Below are 23,043 nucleotides of genomic sequence, written 5' to 3' on the forward strand. Positions count from 1 at the left end.
TGTGTGAGAGAGTGCTTGGCCGAGCACGTCTGCATCGTTCACCTCATTAGCACTGAAAGCATGAAATTCACTAACAAAAACACTATAAAAGATCAGCAACGTGTGTAAGACTGTTTTATAATATAATATACCGTATTATTTATTCATCAATTATATATATATATATAATTTTTTGAATTCCCCTTTTGAATTCAGGATATCTTTCATATTTATTTAATGTGAATATTTTTTCCAAAGATGTTTAGCAATTATTTATAATTTTTTTTTATATATATATTTTGAATATTTTAATTATTATTATTATTATTATTATTATTATTATAATGTAAGGCGTAGTTGTTGTAGTAGCAGTAGGACTAGTGCTGATAATTTGTCATTAGTGCTAATGAAATCTTTGCGGCTGTAGCTGATGAAGGTAATGATGGGACAATGGCATCTATCAGCCACAAGTTTAATTAGAGAACTGAAGCATTACGCTGAAATATTAATGATGCCGACTGTATTTATGAGCCCTGCACTCATATCTGCCACACTGTTTGACCAAATCTCTCTCTCGATGTATCCCACAAGCCCTCGGGGCCAAAAACAGACCCTCACCCCACAAAGATTGTATGTGTGTGTGTTTCTTGTCTGTGCCTGTAAGAGAATCGAAAGTCTGTCCGGTGTTCATTAGTATTATGTTTAATTCACACACTCATTTTCTGGCAGTGAAGTTGTGTTATATTGTGAATATAGTCACTCTGCTGTGTGTCGTGTCTAACAAACACTCTTCTATATCCACAATATCAAGTCACTTTGAGCGTCTAGTTGCTTGAAAGCAGTACTGAATAGGATACAGCACTCCTGGGCCAAATAAACACAAACAAATCGTACTCTATAAACCATAAAACAGACATTTATATACATGCATCTCATAATAAGGAGTTCTTATAACCTTATTTCATGAAGAGCTGTTTCTGAAGGCAACAAGCCACATGCAAACACGTGTGTGTGTGTGTGTGTGTGTGGGCTGGTCCTCTGCAGAATCCCAGAAGGTTTTGCTCTCTTGCACTGATCACGGCGTAGGCAGAAGCCTTAGAAACGTGATCTATGCACACACACACACACACACACACACACACACACAGTGAGAGGGCTGATGCAGGTGGGGGTTTACTGATGTATTGATTTTTATGATGGTCTCTCAGCATATCAGTCTTTGTTTAGCCAACGTGGCCTGTAAATATCCAGCACTAACCTTCACGATGAAAGTTAACACATATTCGGCTTAATCTTCTATTTCTCTTCCTCCCCCTCACTCTGTTCATCTCTACTCGACTTCTTTTCGCTGCCGTTTCTACCCTGCTAGTATTTTCTCTACGAGCGTTTTGCAGTTGTTCGGATTGAGCACGTTTAGATGTTCCTGCCAAATACTATGCAACAACACGCACAGATCCGTTCGCTGACTGTTCGACCTTCTTCCGCTCAGAATGCATCCCGGCCCAGTGAATCCTACAGGAATTCATGACTGGAGAGGTCATACACGGCCAAGTGCAACACCTGTTACGTTCCTTCTGTGTTTGCATGTTTTGCATCTGGCAGATGTACAGTACATTCAAGACATACATTTGATTTGGAATAACGACTCCAGAAGGTTTTTTTTTGCAGTAATGCAATAGGAGAACCATTTAGAAGAACCACCTTTCGGTGAACAGCACTTAATACACTAATTAATTGAATTCAAAATAAAGGTTTTGCATTGGCATTGGTCATTCAAGAAAAAAAAAATGTTGTTTTTAGAACTGTTTACTGAAAGTTTCTTTGGGGAGCCAAAAATGGCATTGCTGCATTTTTGGAGCCTTTATTTGTAACAATATAGAACCATTTTTTTCTTAGTGCGAGGAGCATTTACATCATCTAAAGAACCTTTTTTCACTATCAAGAACATTTTGTGCAATGGAAAGATTCCATGGATGTTAAAAGTTATTTTATAAAGCGGATAATTCCGGTCCTTGATTCTGATTGGTTGAGCCAAGTTCGGAGCTTTTGTAAATTACTCTACAAAGTAACATACACCTTTGTTTACATTTGTGTGTTGCTCGGCAACCACTTTGTTGGAACCACAAGCATTTCTGAGGAACTACATTGTTTGGCGGAAGAATAATATTTTGATTAATATCATTACACGTTATTTGCTCTGTTTTATTTTGTGAAACCATACTACGTATATGGAATAACTGTTTTATAAAAGCAATAAGCCCCGTGAAGCCATGGTTTACAGTGAATTTATAACAGCTCTCTGAGGAACTACATTGTTTGGCGGAAGAATAATATTTTGATTAATATCATTACACGTTATTTGCTCTGTTTTATTTTGTGAAACCATACTACGTATATGGAATAACTGTTTTATAAAAGCAATAAGCCCCGTGAAGCCATGGTTTACAGTGAATTTATAACAGCTCCGCTTCATGTCGTACCTAACAACGCCCCTTTTAGCTGTTATAAATTCACTGTAAACCACGGCTTCTTGGGGCTTATTGCTTTAAAAAATAATGGTCCTTTATTGGCACATGTGGTTTCATGAAGAAACTTTAACATCCATGGAACCTTTCCACCGCATAAAAGGTTCTTTATAGTTGGAAAATGTTCTTTAGATTATTCAAATGTTCTAAAAAATGGAACTGTTTCACTGAAGGGTTCTTCTCTGGCATCTATGTGGAAAACTCCATTTGGAATCTTTATTTTTGAGAGTGTCAATCTATCAATGCCGATAAAGAACATTTATTTTTAAGAGTGTATGCATGTTCCCAGGAAATCGAACCCACAACCTTGACATCACAAGCATCAAAACTGCGGGACATCGCTGTCTTCACTTCCTTTTGCATTTCACCGCACTTTGATAAAAGCAGGTTTGTATTTTGTTCTCCTGCGAGCCGGTTGTGTCGGGTTCGAGGGCCAGCGTTCCCTCGTGGTTTGGTTCAGAGCGCTGACAGGAAGCCGGAGGGGCTGTTGACTCACAAATCCCTGCCGTACGGAGCTCGGAGGAAAACTAATCTGACCTTCTAATGTTACAACACCTCCGATTTCTTCACTTCTGTCTGCCGCACATCTCTTGTTCTCTTAAACGGGCCACACGAGTTCATTCGGCTAATCGGATCTGTTCCTCAATGAGTCTGATCACATCTCTTTGCCAGTCTTAGTGATTTGTGATTGTGCGGATGCTCGTGATTCAGATATAGTGGTAATGACCCAATTTGCATGGTTCTACAGTGTCTTAAGATTGCATGTTGATACCAGAGACCCCTTTGTTATGGATAATATCAGCCAAAAAGCATGCATGGATGCACAAAAAAATCACAATGCTATCTTTAATTGTGCTGCAGTAATTCTAATCTCACACATTTATACTATGGATACTATTTAGGATGGATACTGTGCAAATTGGGATGCAGTCAGTTTGGAAAAGCATACTAACATATACTTATTACTTCTTCTGCAGTTTGCAGTATCATTGTATAGGCGTTCCTTTTGTTTTGTTGTTTTTTTTAGTCTAGTCTATTTTGACTTCTTATTTTGTTACTTGAAATGAAATAAACTGAAATAAAATTCCTTAAAACTTTTTATTTCAGTTAGTATTATCATTTATCATTTTCATTTTGTTTAACTTGATGTGCTAAAATAAAATCTAAAACCAAAAATAAAATTTATAAAAAATGTAGACATGAAGATACTAAAAAAAAAATCATTTAAAAATAGCTTTGAATGACTGCATCACTACGAAACACTACAACTTTGAACAACTACAACTACAACTACAACTACACTACAACTATATATATATATATATATATATATACAGTGGGTACGGAAAGTATTCAGACCCCCTTAAAATTTTCACTCTGTTATATTGCAGCCATTTGCTAAAATCATTTAAGTTACTTTTTTTTCCTCATTAATGTACACACAGCACCCCATATTGACAGAAAAACACAGAATTGTTGACATCTTTGCAGATTTATTAAAAAAGAAAAACTGAAATATCACATGGTCCTAAGTATTCAGACCCTTTGCTGTGACACTCATATATTTAACTCAGGTGCTGTCCATTTCTTCTGATCATCCTTGAGATGGTTCTACACCTTCATTTGAATCCAGCTGTGTTTGATTATACTGATTGCACTTGATTAGGAAAGCCACACACCTCTCTATATAAGACCTTACAGCTCACAGTGCATGTCAGAGCAAATGAGAATCATGAGGTCAAAGGAACTGCCTGAAGAGCTCAGAGACAGAACTGTGCCAAGGCACATATCTGGCCAAGGTAACAAAAAAATGTGCTGTGTGTACATTAATGAGGAAAAAAAATTAACTTAAATGATTTTAGCAAATGGCTGCAATATAACAAAGAGTGAAAAATTTAAGGGGGTCTGAATACTTTCCGTACCCACTGTATTAAAATTCAAAAATAGGAATAACTGCTTATTTGATCAGACTACCATGTTTAATAATGCATTTTTAGACAATGGACTTTATGCATTATCATTTATGCGTTTATTCTTAGAGGTCACTGCAACTTCTGATTAGTGTATGGACATTGTGAGAAAATCAAGCTCTAAATTAAACCCTGAGTAAGTGATGTAACACGCTATGAAGTATACATGGGCTATGCACATTCAGTAAGCTAGTATTGTATTCTGAACGCAGTCATTGTGAGTGTTAATGGACAGGACAGTGTTGAGACCACGGTAACTGTCCAGTTCTTGGGTCACTCCTGTTTTAACAGTCTGAGAATTTCCTTCATGAGGAAAAGTAACATTTCTCTGTTCATCTTGTCTAGAAGTTTGAATTATTCAGATGTTCAGGAAGTCTTGCTCTCGTTCTCTATCTTTCACCCTCTTTAGTGTGTGTGTATGCGTGTGTGTGTGTGTGTAGCTGTACAAGCTAAAATTGCTTCATCATGCTAAAGTGAGGTGAGCATGCATTATTTAGTTAAACCTGAGGAAATCACTCCTCTCTCTGGGAATTTGTGTCAGTGTAGGCTGCTTAAATTTCAGACAGATGGACACTTTCTCTCCCGCTTCAGGAGCGTGTGTGTTTTCAGCGCAAAATAATGAAATAAAGACAAAAACCAACAGTGAAGATCTAATGTGAGGAAGTGCTATCAGAATTCACTGTAGTGAATCTGTAAAACACTTTAAAGCTGAGCGCATTTATTTGCATGCGATTTGACACAGATAAACCGCACAGAGCTTGTAAGTGTGCAAACACACGCCACGGTGGTTGTGAAGTGTCGTGTTCGGATGCTCTGAATGCATGACTCCACCTGATTTTCCCAGGAACAAAACAGCATGATAAGACGCTCGTACCTCGAACCTCTCTGCCCTCACTCACACTGAATCTGTCTCTCTCTTATCTCTCACATACAGCTCAATGCCTAATACAATAAGCCCAGCAGCCCCACCTCTCTCTCTCTCTCTCTTTCTCTCTCTCTCTTTGTGTTTTTACTCAGGTTAACCACTAATACTGTAACTCACACTCTTAACACGTCTAGTTTCTCATGAAGTAAACGATTAAATGTATTTGTTTTTAAAAGCACTTTTGTTCTGATAGTGGTAATTCAGAGTAGTCCAAATATTTGCCTTCATAATCTTTAATCAGAATCTGATTTGATCACCTTTCTTTGCCAGTACTTGCAGATGAGCGTTTGTTTCAGATATATATTGGTATAGTGGCAGTGACCCAGTATGCATAGTACTACAGTGCCATACAATTGCATTTTAATACCACTGAGCCCTTTTTGTTGATAATATAAGCCCAGAAAGCATGCATGGGTGCACGCTTAAAAATCCCCAACATAGTAAGCTGTAAGAAGCCGGATAGTGTGTTATCTTTTATTGGGCGGCAGTAAATCTAATCTCATACAATAATTAGGATGTATTGTTCAACATTATTCCAAATAGTTTGTTTTCATAATCTGCTCCATGCTTTTCAGTAATCAGTTCCTCTTATGGACCCTTTTCACAAGACAGCAATGACTCATTTAACGGTCATCAGCATCGTGAATCCTCAATTTAAAAAAATAATAAAATTGATAAAAAAAATGTATGTACATTTATAACGCTATAATTTATATTATATAACCTTTGCATCAAGTTACAAAAAAAAAAAAAACTAGTTAAGGCTAATGCGAGGGTGTTTCTAATGCAGCGTCTATGGGAGGGACGGTAAATTTCACATCGTTCTCTCTTCTGACTGTTATCAGTCTCTCTCAATTTTTGTTTTCCTTTTATTGAAAGTCATGGAAACACTATTGTGGAGTTTTTTGTTTTTGCTATTTGAGCAAATGGGAATGCAAAAAATATATCTGTGGTACTCTCCCATTCACTGCTCTTGAAGTTAACCCAACTATGACGACTCCTGCTGCAGAGAAACCCGGAAATGGGAAAAAGGTCCATATTTCAACCACCATTCAATCAATTCAAGCATCTGCCTACACCCCCCATTGCATATTTTGTTTTGGAAATAACAAATTAAAATTATTTCACTTTTGACTTTAAATTGTAATTGCGAATATTTACTGTAGAGTTTATCTTGTATACTACATTAGTAAGTCGCATTAATAATAGTACTTATTGAAATAGGTTTTTTCAACTTCTGAACTCATACGCAGGAGGACTTGAATGCAGCATGAACCTTGTAAACTAGTTGCATGTCACATGAAATAACAGAGTGGAACATCTCAAGGAATTCTGGAGGCGGCGTCTCCTCGTGTGTGTTTCCCGTGTTGGCGTTGGTGAGAGGTTAGGTCACATTTTCACGTGTGTTTTCAGAAGGAATGAAGCGCCGGGTGCTCGGCCCAGTGGAGGGAAACAGTTTCTCAGGGCGAGAGATGATTAACTGTTATCTCAGCACGGATTTGACGTGCGCAGCTCCGCTGACTCAGGTAGAGTCTGTGAACGCTGCACAGGAAATGAAATTTCTCCCCCGTCCCACCAGGACAGAGTATAATCCTCTCGACACAACCAGATTAGCACTGCCGCTAATTGGTGACAGCTTCCTCTTTGTCAACCTGTTTACCACGTGTGCAGGTGTGCGTGTGCGCGCACGTCTGATTTATTTTCAAGCCATTAGAGAATAAAGCCACGTTTGTGTAGTGCTAAAAGGAGCTGCGTTCTTATTTACTCTAATATCCAGGTCTTCCATAAACCAAAAAAGAAACAAGCCCGTCACAAATAAAAGGTTTCAGTAGCGGCGGCCCTTTCTGTGTGTCCTCTCACCTCACGGCTTTATCCTGCTTTTCTCCAGGTCCCCAGGTGGATGTCCCTCTCCGTCCTTTAGCCGATTGATGGAGCTCTGGGTTATTATGGCTGTCAGTAGATGCTCTTTAATAAAGATGAGCTGGTGGGAGGCCTGTGATACTGACAGAACATTGTCCTTCTGAAAATAACAAAACAGCCAGTGGAGTCCAACAAATGGTGTACACTTTCTGTTTCAGGTTACATACTCTCTTTATTCAATCAAAATGATAGATAGATAGATAGATAGATAGATAGATAGTTTGCCACATTGGGGAATTTCAATACAGAACACAGAATATCAGTGAAACATGATCACATGCTCCCATACACAGACTACCTTTAGTTTCTTAGAAAGCTGTCATATGTACAACAAATGCATGTCTTATCTGTCTATTATCTGCTGCGTGTCATTCACACTTGTGCATCGCTTCATATGTCTGTCTTTGGCCTGAGAAAGTATTTAATGTGCCAGTTACTCTTGAATAATAACCACAGTCCAGACATGAAAAACCAAAAAAAAAAAAAAAACTTACCTAATATACATACAGCAGCGGAGCAACTTCACTCCTGAATTACCGTGTAGGAAACACCATTATGTGTTTCCTCAGCTCTAATTACCTGTTTTGCGTTTGTTAATGGTGATAGCGGGAGTGTATAGTTTGGATGAAAAGGTCTCATATCTACTGCTGAAAGAGAAGAGGTTTCATTATCAGCTCTGTGCTTAAAAGTCTCCGGTGCTTGGAAGTTCAGGAAAGCAGGAGAAGATGAAAGGCTTTTGTTAAACATCTGCATAGTCCAGGTTTCCTGTGACCCAGCGAACCCCCCGGCCCGAACCAAATCACTCCCGTCTTCCTCTCTCTCTCTATCTATCTTTCTTTGAGACAGAAAAGTAAACCCTGCCGTCGTTTGATTCTGTGCCGAGATGGTTACAGGAAGCAGGAGGGGAAAACAAAAGACCTCCAGGGTGAGGGATGGAGGGGGAATTATCAGGTTGGTGACGGAAAGTGCCAGTTTGCCCGACTACCCTTTTTTTCCCTGTTTCAGCTAGAAGTCCAAATACAGTTTTTCTTAGCTCCGGCACAATCTGCTTCCCCCCCCCTACATGATGACACAGACTCGCGTCCTTCAGCGGGCAGAGGGGTGGGGTAATTAAAGCTTTCATTATTGTGTTGCTTATCTCTCTGGAAGGAGAAACGTGAAAATCCCCAAACAAAGAAAAGCGTGTATAAGATGATTATGGTGTGGTCTAAGCGCAGAAATATCGAGAGAAAAAATGGTTCCTTGCACTTTCTTAAAGCAGGAGGAGTGTGTTTATAGAGTTTGTTTGAGGATTAGATCCCTGTTGGCTTAGTTTGGAGAAAGCAAAAACTTAGCAGTTTGGATATTAGCTGGACTTCCATCTCAAAACTCTGTGGGGTGAATTAACTAAAAAATATGTGGCCCTTTTGATAATTTTTCAGTCCAGCTCGATCAACTTGAAAATGTATACTTTTCAATGCAAGTCACTTTAGATAAAAAAATAAAAAATAAAAAAAAACACTTACAAATGTGACCCTGGAGCACAAAAGCAGTCATAAGTAGCACAGTTATATTTGTAGCAATAGCCAACAATGCATTGTATGGTTCGAAATTATCCATTTTTCTTTTATGCCAAAAATCATTAGGATATTAAGTAAAGATCATGTTCCATGAAGACATTTTGCATAACAAACCATACATCAGTGGAAATCTTATTTATTCAGCTGTCAGATGATGTAGAAATCTCAATAAAAAAAAAAAAGACCCTTATGACTGGTTTTGTGCCCAGGGTCACAAATGCATAAATACAAATGCATAAGTCACTGTTTTAGTTTAATTGTCTTCATCACAAACATGCCTCCATTCTATATGAATAAGGATTTTATATAAAAAGTAAACAACATCATCAGTAGGCACAGTTAAATTTTAGTGAACCTCCCCATGTGCATTTTCAGGGTTAACAGACCCGAGTGGAAATTCTTTCTGTTAGCACATTTCTGCAGGTTTATACAGAGCAAATAATGAAGGCAGTGCTTAACAAAGACTTCCGGTCCGAATAAAGATCTGAGAGCAGCCGCAGGGAATTCAGTTCAGACAGGAAGTGCATCGAACGGCCAAGCAGAGGGAAACCTCTGACCCCGAGACCCGTCAACTGTCTGGGAGAACACACGGATGGCTCGCAGGCGTAGACGCGGCCCCGGTGTGTGCGCTTCTGTGTGTGTAGAACCGCTGAGAAAGCGGGAGTCCATAATCACAATAACGTGTTTAACGTGTAAACTAGCGAGAGACGGATTATAGCTGTCCGTGGGAACTGCGAGGAGGCGACATTTCAACTGTTCACCTTTTTCTCTCCACATCCGTCCTCATAATGACCTGTCTTTTCTTCCGCTGTCTTTCCTTACCTCAGGCACCTTGCCTCCATTTCTTCATTGCATTTCCCAATTAGGCTTGTACTCATTGTTAGTTTATTAGCAATGGCAGGGGCTCCACAAATGTGTTTGCTGATATTCACTTGTTAATGACCAAATTCAAACCCTATTGAACGGATACGCGGCTGTGAGAGGCCACTAATAATAGCCTCTCTGAGACAAAAGATGAAGAAATGGCATTACAGGGCGTAACAATAGAACTCCATTGGTACTCTAATGGCACGGCCTTTCATTTAGAAATTGTTTCCTTTTTAAATTCTATGAGCTCCCTGCATAAATCCCTGTGCTCAGCGGAGGCATTTCTGCAGGTCAGGAGCGTGCATTTGTGCACGCTCCCTCTGAAAGGTATTTCCACCTGGGGAAAGCCCTCCTGGAGGCATTTCTGCAGGTCAGGAGCGTGCATGTGGGAGCGCATTTGTGCACGCTCCCTCTGAAAGGTATTTCCACCTGGGGAAAGCCCTCCACGCGCATTCGGCTGCGCATTAGCGTGGTTTTAACGAGGCAGGTACTGTTCATTAGGGTAGAGGTAAGGGGGGAGGAAAAGTGAGAAGAACAAACAAGTCGAGGCATTTGTTCGCAGTGTAATCTACACATCAATTATCCTGCTGAGCTAATTAGCACCTAGCCGTACCCCAGGTACCTGCACTCTTGCAAGAAACGGCTTTCATGCCTGTGATCAAAAGAGAACAACTCGGAGGGAAACGCTCGGAGAACTGAGCCAGAGAGGTGGACAGGACATCAAAACTTCCACGTTTACCCACTGAACTGTGCTGCGCAACTCTCTGCAGCCCCTCTGTACACCTAAAGAGAACAGGGAATGCTCAATTATGTAAGGAACATGCTTGCATTGTGGTGCACCACTGGCAGAAAGACTGAAGCTTTGATGCTACCTTTTCCTTACACTTACAAAAAAAATAGAATTTTGGCGGAACTTTACACTTTTCCATTAGGCAGACTCGTTTTCATTTTGTGACATATTTTCTTACGTATTGTGACGTGCATCTGAGTGTAGTGAATTACTGAAAAATAAACAAATGTAGGACAGTGACTTGGTTGCATCAGTTGTTCACTGATATGTGAGCATTAGGGAAGTGCATCTCATAACTGAGGCCGATACGATATGCATCTCGATGCATAGCCAACGATACGATACATTAAATTTACATATGAAGCAGCTATCGATGCGATGTGATACAATTTAGATGCAGTGGGATCTGATTTCGATTTGATTCAACACAATGCAATGCGATGCAATGCGGAAAAAAACATGGTGTTATGAAATTCAATATGTTAATCTATTTTCTATGTGACTCTCAGGACACGTCTCGGTCTTAGTAGTGTAGTGATACGTCATATTCACGTAGCAGCAGCGGTGATGAGCGAATCAGTTTAGAGAGGAGAAATCAATATGCATATACAATATTTAAATTATTGGTCACTTTCTGAATAATAAAAATATAGCACATCTACTAATAATTATATATACATATATGTTTTATTTACAAATGCAAATATGTTACAAACGATGCATCGCGATACAAATGCCAAATTGTTTCAGATGCACAATTTTTTAAATCGATGTATCGCATCAACTTTTATGCCGATGCACCGATGCGAATCGGTGAATCTTACCATGCCTAGTGAGCATTATATGAGCCTTTCACTTAGTGGAGGCAGATGAGCATGAGCTTGCAGAAAATGATTGGAGAAGTCCTGCATACATCACCAGAGAGAAGGACAAGTTATTAAATTTAAATGACAAGGTATTTTTGAAACATATGCATAGATGATATGTCCGCAATAACATGCATTTTGAAAATAAGTGAAATTTAAATTCATGCCGACTTTTTTATAAATGGTGCTGTAATATGGCAATATAGCCAGTCAGCATGCATGTTGGGTTTTGTATACTGATGTTGTATGCCAGGAAGTGTTGCTCTGGAAATGTTACTATTTTTGTTACCAAAGCATGACTAACAAAATCACTCGCATATTTTGAGTTCAGCATTTACTTGATTTGATTGCAATTTTACCAATATTTTTTTTTTTTCAGATATGATCTATTATGCAGTGTAGGTCATTGTCTCAACATTCAGCATATGAATATGAGCATCTTTGTCATGCTAACGACCTCCATTCTGCAATAAAGGTGCAGCGTGCTGTTGTGTTTAAGCGGCCCAGCTGAAAATTAGGCTTAAGAGAGGCACATTTAGCATAAGAAAGCTTGGCGGGGGGTCTGCCAGCGTGCCGCGGGGCTGTCTGTCTCAGGTCGTTATTTGGGTTGAGCTGCGCGCGGGTCTTGTGTGACAGAGCATGGGGCGATCGCAGCATCCAACTCTAATTAAATGCGTGGGTGTGTTTCTCAGGATGGCAGTGAAAAGGCAGGTGAGAGAACTTTAATGTCTTTCCGTGTGTTTATGCCATGCATTAATAATGTGCAGGGACGTTTACCAAGTCAAACTTGTTTCCAGAGCTAATCTATGACGGAATATCGTGTTGGTGAACGTGTGTAAACCGACCGGTTGAGTTAAACAGCTTGCTGCTGGTGTTCGTCAGCGAGCAAGGGTTAATTGGGCTGTGTAACTGTGTCAGGTGCGTGTGGGGCATCGGTGGTCCCGCCGGGCTCTTGGGGGCCCCTGTTGTCACCAGGGCCTCATTTGCTGATTGGAGAACGGAGGTAACAGGATGAAAAGGGGCTGTTTCCTGCAGCTTGTTTGATACCTGGTGGGGAGCTTTTCAGGTGACAAAGACCCCGAGCGGTAGGGGGGAACAGATGTGTTCTACCCTCTCATTAGCATCTGAATGAGCAGCTCAGATTGGGCTGGCCGGGGGGTTCTACCTCTCACCTGGATAGTCCTGCTCTGATCTTTATACCATCTGAGGACCTCTGCCCCCCCCGTTCCCCCTCTCCGTCTGACCCCCAGCTGGGCGCTGGCAGAGGTTTATGACAGTAATCGACCTGAGCACAGATGCTTTTCCCAAAACCTGCCCTCGCACGGATTTCACTCTCTCATTGTGCCCGAAACGCATCGGGAAAATTCGGCCCCACAATGAATGCGACCCCCCCGTGACTCCCTCGCCGAGGCCTGGAAGACGTCCAAGAGGCTGTTTTCACCTCCTGCCCTGTGCGCTTTATTATTTTATTAATTTTCCATTCATGCGGACAGAAAGGCCTCCGTATTTTACAGCATCAGTTTGATAAATTACATTTCCTTTTCTTCACTTCTGACAGACCCAGAGAAAACAAAAAAGCTGCTCTTTCTTTGCTCGTGAGATATGTTTCAATATGAATGTTGTTACCCAAATAGACCCAAATGAATGAGGATTGCAGCTCAGATCATTTGATCATGGGAGAATTTGTAATGAGATCTCTGACTTTGGATTGCAGACTCTGAGCACAGTTTGAGACAGATGTGACATTACTGGGTCTTTCCTTAGGAGACTAATCTCCATTTGTTCTCATTGCCGTCTAGGAGAAACTCTTGAGATCTCATTTGTGACTTTTTTCCTGTGAGGAACCATGTTTAGGAATGACTTGGTGTGTGTTCCTTTTCTACGTGGAAACACAACAGTTTTATTTCAATGTGTTTGATTTGTAGAAAGTCATGCTGATCTTCAGGTGGGACTCTGTCGGACAGAGATAAAGGTTTTCTTTCTAAAGGTTGGACTGCGAGCCAGGAATGCAGTGCAGCCTTGAGTGGCTCAAAACGCTGTTCTCAGCTTGTACTTATCTCAGTGTCCGGCTGATAGTTTAGCACTGCAGAATAAGAAGGGAAATATATATGTACCGAACACAGGACGAAGACTCATGTAAAGACTCACTCTATTTGCTTTGCCTAACAGACGTTCCTGCTCTTATTGTAAATGATTCATCAGCGCAAATTATTCCAAAGAAAAGAAAAGAAAACACACCTTACCTTTGTTTGCCATATGCTCATTCTTTATTTATATCAAAGCAAATCACAGTCAAATGATCCCGTTACAGAGTATAATTACATCTCAGATTGTGTTTAGCCATTATTACTCCAAACACACAGTAATCTGCTCTGACAGAGCTATATGTTATTGTAGCGCTCCTATTAATCTTGCACGAGGTGAAATACGTTTGCAAAAGCCGATCGGGAAGTACTCTATATAGATGTATTGATGTTTTAATAAGCTGTGGCAAAATTAATTTTGCCACGATTGCTTACATTTGAATTTGCATGTGCTTAGTGCAAGCTATTTATTTTTATAGATTCCTGTTTTATTAAAACAGGCCTTACGGTCCTTTATCTGCAGAACATGCCGTGTTTCTGCTGTGAATATCTCTGTGTGTAGTTTGTTTTTTCCAAGAGCTGCGACATTGTGAATGTGATCGGTTCTCAAGTGTGTCATGAGTCTGTGCTTCTTAGTCAGGGTCACAGATCATAATTTCCACAACGCAACTGAAATGAAGGTACGCATATAGACGGCTCAGTGAAAGTGTGTGAGCGATGCAGAGCAGATCAAATGCCTCACCCTTATTAAATAGTTTGTCTGGCTGATAACACTGCTCTGTGACAGCCGCACCCACACAACCCCACAACACAACATACTGCACTCGTCACAACATACTGCGGCCGTCAGCGCATTCCACTACCTGGCCATGTGTGAGAGAGAGCGAGAGAGAGAGACAGACAGAGAGAGAGAGAGAGAGACAGACAGACAGACAGAGAGAGAGAGAGAGACAGCCAGACAGAGAGAGAGAGAGAGACAGACAGAGAGAGAGAGAGAGAGAGAGACAGAGGAGAGCAGGGGGCAGGGAAGGAGGCGTCCACCGCTTGAGTGTCTTTGTGTCTGTCTGTTGTAAAAGAGCGTTTGGGTGGGAAGGGCAGAGAGGCGTTTACCCCTGGAAGAGACCTCGAGTATTCCACTGAGAGAAGATCAACTGCATTAACAGACCTTATTACACGGCTCTCTGGGATACTCGATTGTGATTGGTCAATGGCGGCATTCTGCGGTCAAATATTTGAACTGTATTTTATTTCCGCTAAATTGTATCAAGCGATTTCCTTCATAACTTGTTTGGACAGTTTGTGTAAATGAATCAATTCATAAATGATTCACCAATTCGTTTTCATCACTCCACTTTTTTTAGTACTTTTGAAAAAAAAAAGAAAAAAAGGTCAAATGCTGCTTTTTATCGCTATGCGTTTGATGCAGTTTTATAAACTATAATGTTTCTAGTTTAATTAGTTGTATTCAATGTGAGTTTGTGTTAAAATGTAATCCCAGCTAACAAAAATATGTTCTAAGAACATTTTGTTGACATTCCCATTAAGTTATGAAAACATCATCTCTGAATATTCTCTGAACAATCCAAAGTTTTGTGTGTGTGCGTGTTTAATTGCTATATGAGCATTAAGAGAACATTTCATATAATTCTGCAAACATTATGGGAATGTTACATTTGAATGTTCTCTGAACATTCTGAAACAAGTAGTAACATTTGAAAAAAAACTAAAATGTATCAGAAATAAAACATTCCATGAATTCGGTATACATAATGTTTAATGTGCTAATGTTTTGAGAACATTATTAAGGACCAAATAACTCTGAACGAATGTTCTATTAATGCTACTGGAAGAATGTTTGTTCATAACTTTGGCAGACAAATTTCTGAAAACGTTCCTTTTTAGCTGTGCTGTTGTCCTTGCTGTGATTGTAAAAATTAATTCTAAACTGTTTTACAGTATGTAATGAAATAAATAGATATGTATCATTTAAATAGCTTCATGTTAGTCACCCCTGTATAGTTTAATGACCTACTTTTAAAAGGACATTTGACTGTAGTTTAACTACTTTAAATTATGACTAGCCCCAGAAACCGCAGGTTCATGTATCTCTACTGATAACTCGAGACGCCTTTGTGTGACGCATTCGATTCTTGCCGCATCAGAAGTCTAGAAGTGTGTTTTTCAGGTAAACACCAGTGAAAGGCTCCTGTGTCTGTGTGTGTGTACTTGAATGAATGTTTTAACAGCGCTCAGAGATCAGCTGCAGTCAAATACGCACTAAAGCGATCACAGCTGAGGACTTTTTGGAGTTGCATCAATATTTGATGAGCAACCTGGTTGAAAAGAGTTGAGGAGCATTTCCACGTTCCCTCATCCTGTTCATTCACCGCAGCGGCACGTAAACGGCCCCGTCTGAACATATTTAGGTGGGAAGACAGCAACAACCCCGAGAGCAGGTGTCGTTCTGTTCCTCTTTTATATTTATACACGTTTATGGAAAATATAAAGCGGGAAGAGAAAAGTGAAGCGTGCTCATTCACCACCGAAACGACCGCCGCATAAAAGGCCCTTTCAGACGAGAGAAAATAAGAAATTGTGCGTCTTTGTGCGAGAGAAGTGGCGGTGTGCCGGGACTGGGGCAGAAAGTGTTTTATCCCGCTAAAGGTTTTGTGTGTATTTGGTTAGTTACGGCAATTACGGTCACTAACTGACAGCCAAACGCATGCGGGAGAGCGAACGGGCTGCCTCTGCGCGCAACACTCACTGTCGAACATCTGCTGAGAGATTTGCATATTAATTAACCCATATTAACTCTAATTATTCTGGGAAATTATCAAATAAATTAAATTTTCTAATTTTAACCTTTCCTTTGCTTGACGGATGTGAGAGCCGGAGATACCCCTGTTACCCCGCGCTCACCTGCACAGATGCCCCTGTCTCTCCTCTCCTCTCCTCTCAATTCCCCTTTGCGCCAGGGCTTGACATGAAGGTTTTTATCTTTTTCTTTCTTTTTTGGGCCAGAAGTTCAGATTTGGGCTTGCCCAGACACAATTTCCATCCACTGCCCCCACCACAAACATGATAAACAGATACTTTGCATTTGAAATGCATTATTATGCATCAACATTTGTAAATATATTTTTCATTTAATGCAGTTTTTTATTTACAAACGCTTTTAATGTATAATTGCAAACAAAAAAACTTTATAAACTATTTTAAATGAATTCATTACTTTATTTTGAAAATTATTAATAATTCAAGTTATTTATATAACGCTTTTCACAATACACATTGTTTTAAAGCAGCTTTACAGAAAAATGCATTTAATGCATTAATACATTTACAAACACTTATATACAAATATTTTATAACTTATTTTGAATTCATTTATAGTTTTTTTTTTACTTTATTTTGAAAATGTTTTATAATTTTCAATTTTTTTCAAATTTATTTATATAACAATTTTCACATTGTTTTTTTATGTTACATTTTGCAAAGATATGAACAATCAAGCAGTTGAGATTTGCTATATATATCGCCCTATGCAAGTATCCTGTATGTATAACATTGATAATACACGTTTACAACTGTATATAAAGAGCTGGGTGAAGATATAGTTTTACTTTGCGACTAAATAAAAAACCATGGTACCTGCAATGTCAAAAGTTACTCATTTATATCATCCAGCGTGACTTACTTGTTTTGGTACAATTCACCACAAAAGTGTTCAATATATAGAAAAAAGCAAGGCATGAAAGCGTGTTATTTTTAAGATGCAGTCATGCGTCTTCGGTCAGTTTGGCCGAATCTCTCTCACGTTGGCTCTGGGTTTTCTGTATTGTTGCCCTGTGCACACAGATTTTCTTGCGTCATTTATCCCGGGGTGGGCGAGAGATCTTTTGTGTGCATGTGTTTTTTGTTTGGCTCATAGATAGAGAGGGGGGCGACCCGGAGCAGCACAGATGGTGGAAGCGAATCGGTCCGGTCCGGTCCGAGCAGCTAAACCTTCAGACTTTCCAGCCTGTTGCTCCGGCCCCGCAAAATAAATTAGACTTTAATTAAATTAGAGTCCAGCTACTGTGGCCGCCTCACAGCAAAAATTATTGAACATATCCACCCCCTTCCTGAAACACACCCACTCGGGCCGTCCTGGATCCGCACACAGACACAGGAGTTGTTTTACACATCGCTGAGTTTCTCCATTCACTGGCCTCTCAAAGCTGCTTCACTCTTTCACTCGTCTTTTGTTCGCTCTCGGCTGCTGCCCTTCTGTCCCTTTCTCTTCGCCACACCACCCCCTTTCGTCTTTCGCTCGCTTTCTCTTTCTTTCACTCTTTCTTTTTTTCTTGAGGCGTTGCACGGCTTCCCCAAAACCCTCATATCAGACTGGAAGAGTTTCATGAAAATAGTTCATGGACATAAAAGCAAACAACTTGCAAACGTGTATCCTCTTTTAAATGAGATCTCAACTTTGTCTCAAACATTTCTCATCAAATGTTTTGAACTGCTCTCTGAATACATTTTAAATCTCTATGGTCTTACAGTATTATATGAAACATTAGTGTCTGTTTTTTTATTTTTTACTTAGAAATATTAGGTAAAGAAGAGACTAAGTTGAGATGCACAACTGAGATCTCATCTCGTCAGCCATGAAAGAGCAACCTTTGAGCAATAAAATTGTCCTTTGGGGTCGCATATACTACCAGAAAAATAAATAAAAAATTAAAAAAAATAAAAATTGTCTTGCAAATTCCTTCCTAAGGGGAAAAAAACAGTTTTTGTTGAGATAAAAATTATTTATTTATAAATGAGTTAAACATTTAAATAAAATTGGGTAAGGTAAGTTCCCATTAGTATTCGATAACTAATGAGCAGTATATTTGTTACAGTATTTATTCATGTTAGCTCAGGTCCAATAATTAATATTAACAGATATGACTTTTAATCAACATTAACTAAATGCTTTAAGAGTATTTTTCATTGTTAGTTCACATTAACTAATGTACTTGACTAATGTTAACAAATTGAACCTTGTTGTAAAGTGTTACCAAAAAAAAATCACATATAGATTATCATTGGCTTTTGCAATCTAATTGAAAGGAAAATCTGAGCGTTTAAATCTATTGTTGGAGCTCAAACACTCGCGCCGGAGGTGTTCAGGTGATCTGCATGCAGAGGGCTGGTTATCTTCAGCACGGTTCATGTCTCCTCCCATTAGCCCTGACGACTCGAGCGCAGTGTGTAGGTTTACCTGCGGGGAGTCTGTCACCTCCACACACACACACACACACACACACACAGCGTCAGGGCCACAGGCTCGTCTCTGGGCTCATCTAGCGGACTGCTGTGAGGCCCTCAGGTTGGGCTTGTGTTGCAGCGAGAGAGAACCCCACCCTGGAGCACTTGGAGGTACTAAACTCCTCAGACTCGTGTGGATTATTGGATTCAATGAGGAAAAGAAAACAGGATACTTTGTTTCATTTTGTCTGCCTGTGTTTCTGGCTTCATTTTGAGGTCCTTCTGCAGTTGACATGAGAAACCATTGGATTTTAAACAGATTCTCCTGCTGATGAGGAATTGGAGAAGACTGGAGCTCTTTCTTTAGGGACAAAAGTACAGAATTTGTGGTTTGATGAGCACAGGTTTCATGACACATTTCCTTTTGAAACAGGAAGTTGAGGTGAGGGATATCAAAAGGCTCGCCACTTTTTATTTATGTAACTGATAGTTTAGTTCATACCAGATGCTATTGGGTGGAGAGCACACTGTAAAAAATGACCGTGAATTTAATGGTAAAAGACTGTAAAAATGCTACAGTAAAAACCTGTTAAATGGTTAACGGTAACCACACATTGCTACCACAGCTGCCGGTTTTTACCATAAATTTTACGGATTTTTTTTTTTTTTACAGTGGCAGTGTTATTTCAGTATCAATACACTATATTAGTTTTTGTTAATATTTTGAATTAGACTGTATTTGTATATTTTCTGTTGTCACTTCAATTTTAAAGTTTTAGTATATTTGTATGCCTTTTTTATCCGTTTTAGTTTATTTAGTTGAGTAGTTTAAGTTCAACTAAGTGAAAATGAGAAAGAGTTATGTATTTTTTATTAGTTTACTTCAGTCAACATTTTATTTCAAGTAACACTTTATTTATTTATTTTAGTGTTAGTTAACTATAAAAACCCCAAATTCATTTTACAGAGAATTTCTTTGAACAAAAATGTGGGTGATTTCGGATTATTTTTGTGCTGTTTTGCCAGCAGACAAAGACTCTTTTAAATGTGCTTTTTTCGTTAACAGTTAAGAGTGCAGATAGTTTGTCACACTTTTAACGTCTTTGAGTAAGTTCCTCTGGTTTGTAGTCGTCTAAGTGTATGTTTGCGTTGAGAAAGCGGGCATCGGAATCAATACCGTCTCGCGCAGCCCTGCGATTATCAGCCGCAGAAATGACAGGCCTGTCTGCGAGCGGTGCGTAGGTTAAGCCCAACATTAACGGTGACTGGGGCAATTAGGAATGTCATTTTAATTATCTGTGGCATCGGAGTGAGAGATGTTCCTTTTATTTGTTTGAAATCAAAAGCAGAGGAGCAGGTAGCATCAGCGCGAGAATGGCAGCCGTAATCGCCTTTGTTCCCTTTGACACTCGTAGAAGACGCCGACGAATAGAGAGTGTCATCAGAGGAGAACTTAGCCGGCAAGTAAACATTATCGTTTCTTTGTGTCTGCGCTCTGGAAGCACAAAAGACTGATTAGAGATGAGGTGAGGAATCACTGTAATGGCTGCCGTGACATTAGCAGGTTGGAATTATTGTGTTGAAGAGCACAATACCGGCGTGTGATAGGCTGTCTGTCAGCCAAACAATGCTCTCGCTCCGGAGTTTTTACTGCATCTGAAGTTCCACCCAACCCATCATTATTTATCGGCCTTTTCAAATCTTCCAGCAGCGAGTACAAAGTTGATGGATTTTGTTTTTAACTTCTCAAGATGTCATTTCTACTTTGTAGAAGCGCTGTCTCTCTCTTTCTGTCTCTCTCTTTCTCTCCTTCTGTCTTTCTTACCCATTTTCCGTAACCTGTTTATGAGCACATGGTTACTCATTTTGAGAACTTCTTTTATCATCCAAATGTCTTTGTGCCATCACAATCTGACGGTCAGAAGCTAATTAAATGTCCACTACCAGTAAAGATGTTTTTGAAAGAAGTCTCTACTGGCTGCATTTACTTGATCAAAAATACAATAAAAATAGTAAAATTGTAAAATATTATTTAAATTCCAAATAGCTGTTTTCTATGTGAATATGTTCTAAAATATAATTAATTTCTGTGATCAAAGCTGAATTTAAATAATACATTTAATATGCATTCTAATATGCTGATTTTCTGACAAAAAACATTATCAATGTTGAAAACAGTTGTGCTGCCCATTATTTTTATGGAAACCATGATGCATTTTATTTTTCAGGATGCACAGATGAATAGAAAGTTCAAAAGAACAGCATTTATTTTCAAATAGAAATATTTTGTAACATCATAAATGTATTTACTGTCACTTTTGATCATTTTAAAGCATCCTTGATGAATAAGGATGTTTCTGGTTTGTGAGCATGCAGTTAAAGTGGCCGATGCGACGCCCATACTTTCGCTCCAGAACCACCTTTTCTGTGGTCAAACTCGTGGAAGTGTTCCAGCACCAGCAGCCCGTCTAGAAATATTGTGTCCGGTCGCTGGGCGTGTGAAGGGTGTTTTGAATGTAAATGTGTTGAAGGTATATCTGGACCACACATCAAGTCTGAATGTCTCACTTATTCTTTTGGCTTTTCTATTCTTATTTCCTCCCTCCCTCTTTCTCTGTCTCCTTTCTTGGGTTCTTTCTCTCACGGAGAGCATTACTCAGTCTGAACTTGCCTAAACCCTTGTGGTCACACCTCTTGAAAAGGTTTTGTTTCCCCTGTCAATTGGTATTCAGCCCAGGTCACATACGCACACACATGCACCGTTTTCATTTTAATTTGCACCTGTTGTGCAGTTGTTCGGGAGGCAAGTGCAGACCAGTGGATTAGCCAAAGATTATGTTAGGAACAGATATGCCTAGTGTAATCTTTTTGTCCACAGGGGAATGTTAAGATAGACTGTGCTTTGTGTGTGTGTGCTGGCATACTCTCGCTCACCAAACTAAACAATGCACAGATGAAAATAAATATAAATCTACATGGCAGGCCTTCCTTTATTAAGTCATCCCAGATGAGTTTAATACTCATTCATAGTTTATGTATCACATACATGCACAAGCTCAGTGATAACTTAATAATCTGTAATATTGATCATCTGTTTGTATATGTGTTTTTTTGACAGTGTTGGACTATGAGAACGTTGTAGAAACCGGATCAGAGACAGAAGAAGAGGACAGACTTCTGGTGTCGGAGGAGGACGGCTTGCTCAACGGGGCGGGGAGTCCAGTCAGCCTCGTCAATCAAGAGTCTGTGGCTCCGCCCTCTCCGACCCTGGGTCACACACTGCTGAGGAAGACTGTGGATGATGAAGATGATATGAAGGACAGTGGAATAGAGAACGTATGGCACGAAAACGACTTGCTGAGTGCGTCAGTCGATGGTATCGGTGAGTTACGCCCACTTCCTTTATGAAAACACACCCCTTCTGTCAAAGACACACCCTCTTTTATCTTGGATGCACCCATCTTCACTAAGACACATCCTCTTTTCTCCTAGACATGCCCATATTCTCTTAGAAACACCCTTTCATCTCTTAGACACACCCGTCTTATCTTAGTCACACCCCCTCCTCTCTTAATAACTCGCATCTTCTCTTAGACACACCCTCTCTCCTCTTAGACACACTCTCTCTTATCTTAGACACACCCATATTTTCTTAGACACACCCTCTGTCATCTTAGACCCACCCCTCATATCATAGCCACACCCATCTTCTCGTAGACACACCCTCTCTTATCTTATACACACCCCTCATCCCTTAGTCACTCACACCTTCTCTTAGACACACACCCTCTCTCCCCTTAGACATACTCTCTCTTCTCTTAGACATGCCCATCGTATCTTAGACACACCCCGTCCTCTCTTAGTCATGCATATATTCTCTTAGATACACCCTCTGTCCTCTTAGACCCACTCCTCCTCTCGTAGCCACACCCATCTTTCCATAGACGCACCCTCTATTCTCTTAGACCCCCCCTTTCTCTTAGTTACACCTTCTCTTAGACACACCCTCTCTCCCCTTAGACACACCCTCTCTCCCCTTAGACATACTCTCTCTTCTCTTAGACATGCCCATCTTATCTTAGACACACCCCGTTCTCTCTTAGTCATGCATATCTTCTCTTAGACACACCCTCTGTCCTCTTACACCCACCCCTCCTTGTGTAGCCACGCCCATTACATATTAGACACACCCTCTCTTCCTTAGACACGCCCCTCTCCTCTGTATGTTGCCCCTGATATTTTGTTGAAGCCTGCTCTCACTTCCAGTGCAACTACAGCAGAACGCTTCCCTTTAATTATCACATAAGACCCGTTTCTGCC

The 23,043-nt window shown here is 39.9% G+C and overlaps 1 protein-coding gene across 1 annotated transcript in view; it reads left to right on the forward strand.

Moving 5' to 3' along the window:
- LOC107712039 (zinc finger E-box-binding homeobox 2-like) overlaps positions 1-23,043 on the forward strand; it is a 66,941-nt gene that overhangs the window by 37,061 nt on the left and 6,837 nt on the right. The window contains exon 3 of the mRNA XM_016517169.1: positions 21,839-22,105. Coding sequence (XP_016372655.1) covers positions 21,839-22,105 — 267 coding nt within the window. The remainder of the gene's footprint in view (positions 1-21,838; positions 22,106-23,043) is intronic.

Source organism: Sinocyclocheilus rhinocerous, unplaced genomic scaffold (genome assembly GCF_001515625.1).
Source record: "Sinocyclocheilus rhinocerous isolate Xijiao unplaced genomic scaffold, SAMN03320098_v1.1 scaffold328, whole genome shotgun sequence".
Lineage (NCBI taxonomy): Eukaryota > Metazoa > Chordata > Actinopteri > Cypriniformes > Cyprinidae > Sinocyclocheilus > Sinocyclocheilus rhinocerous.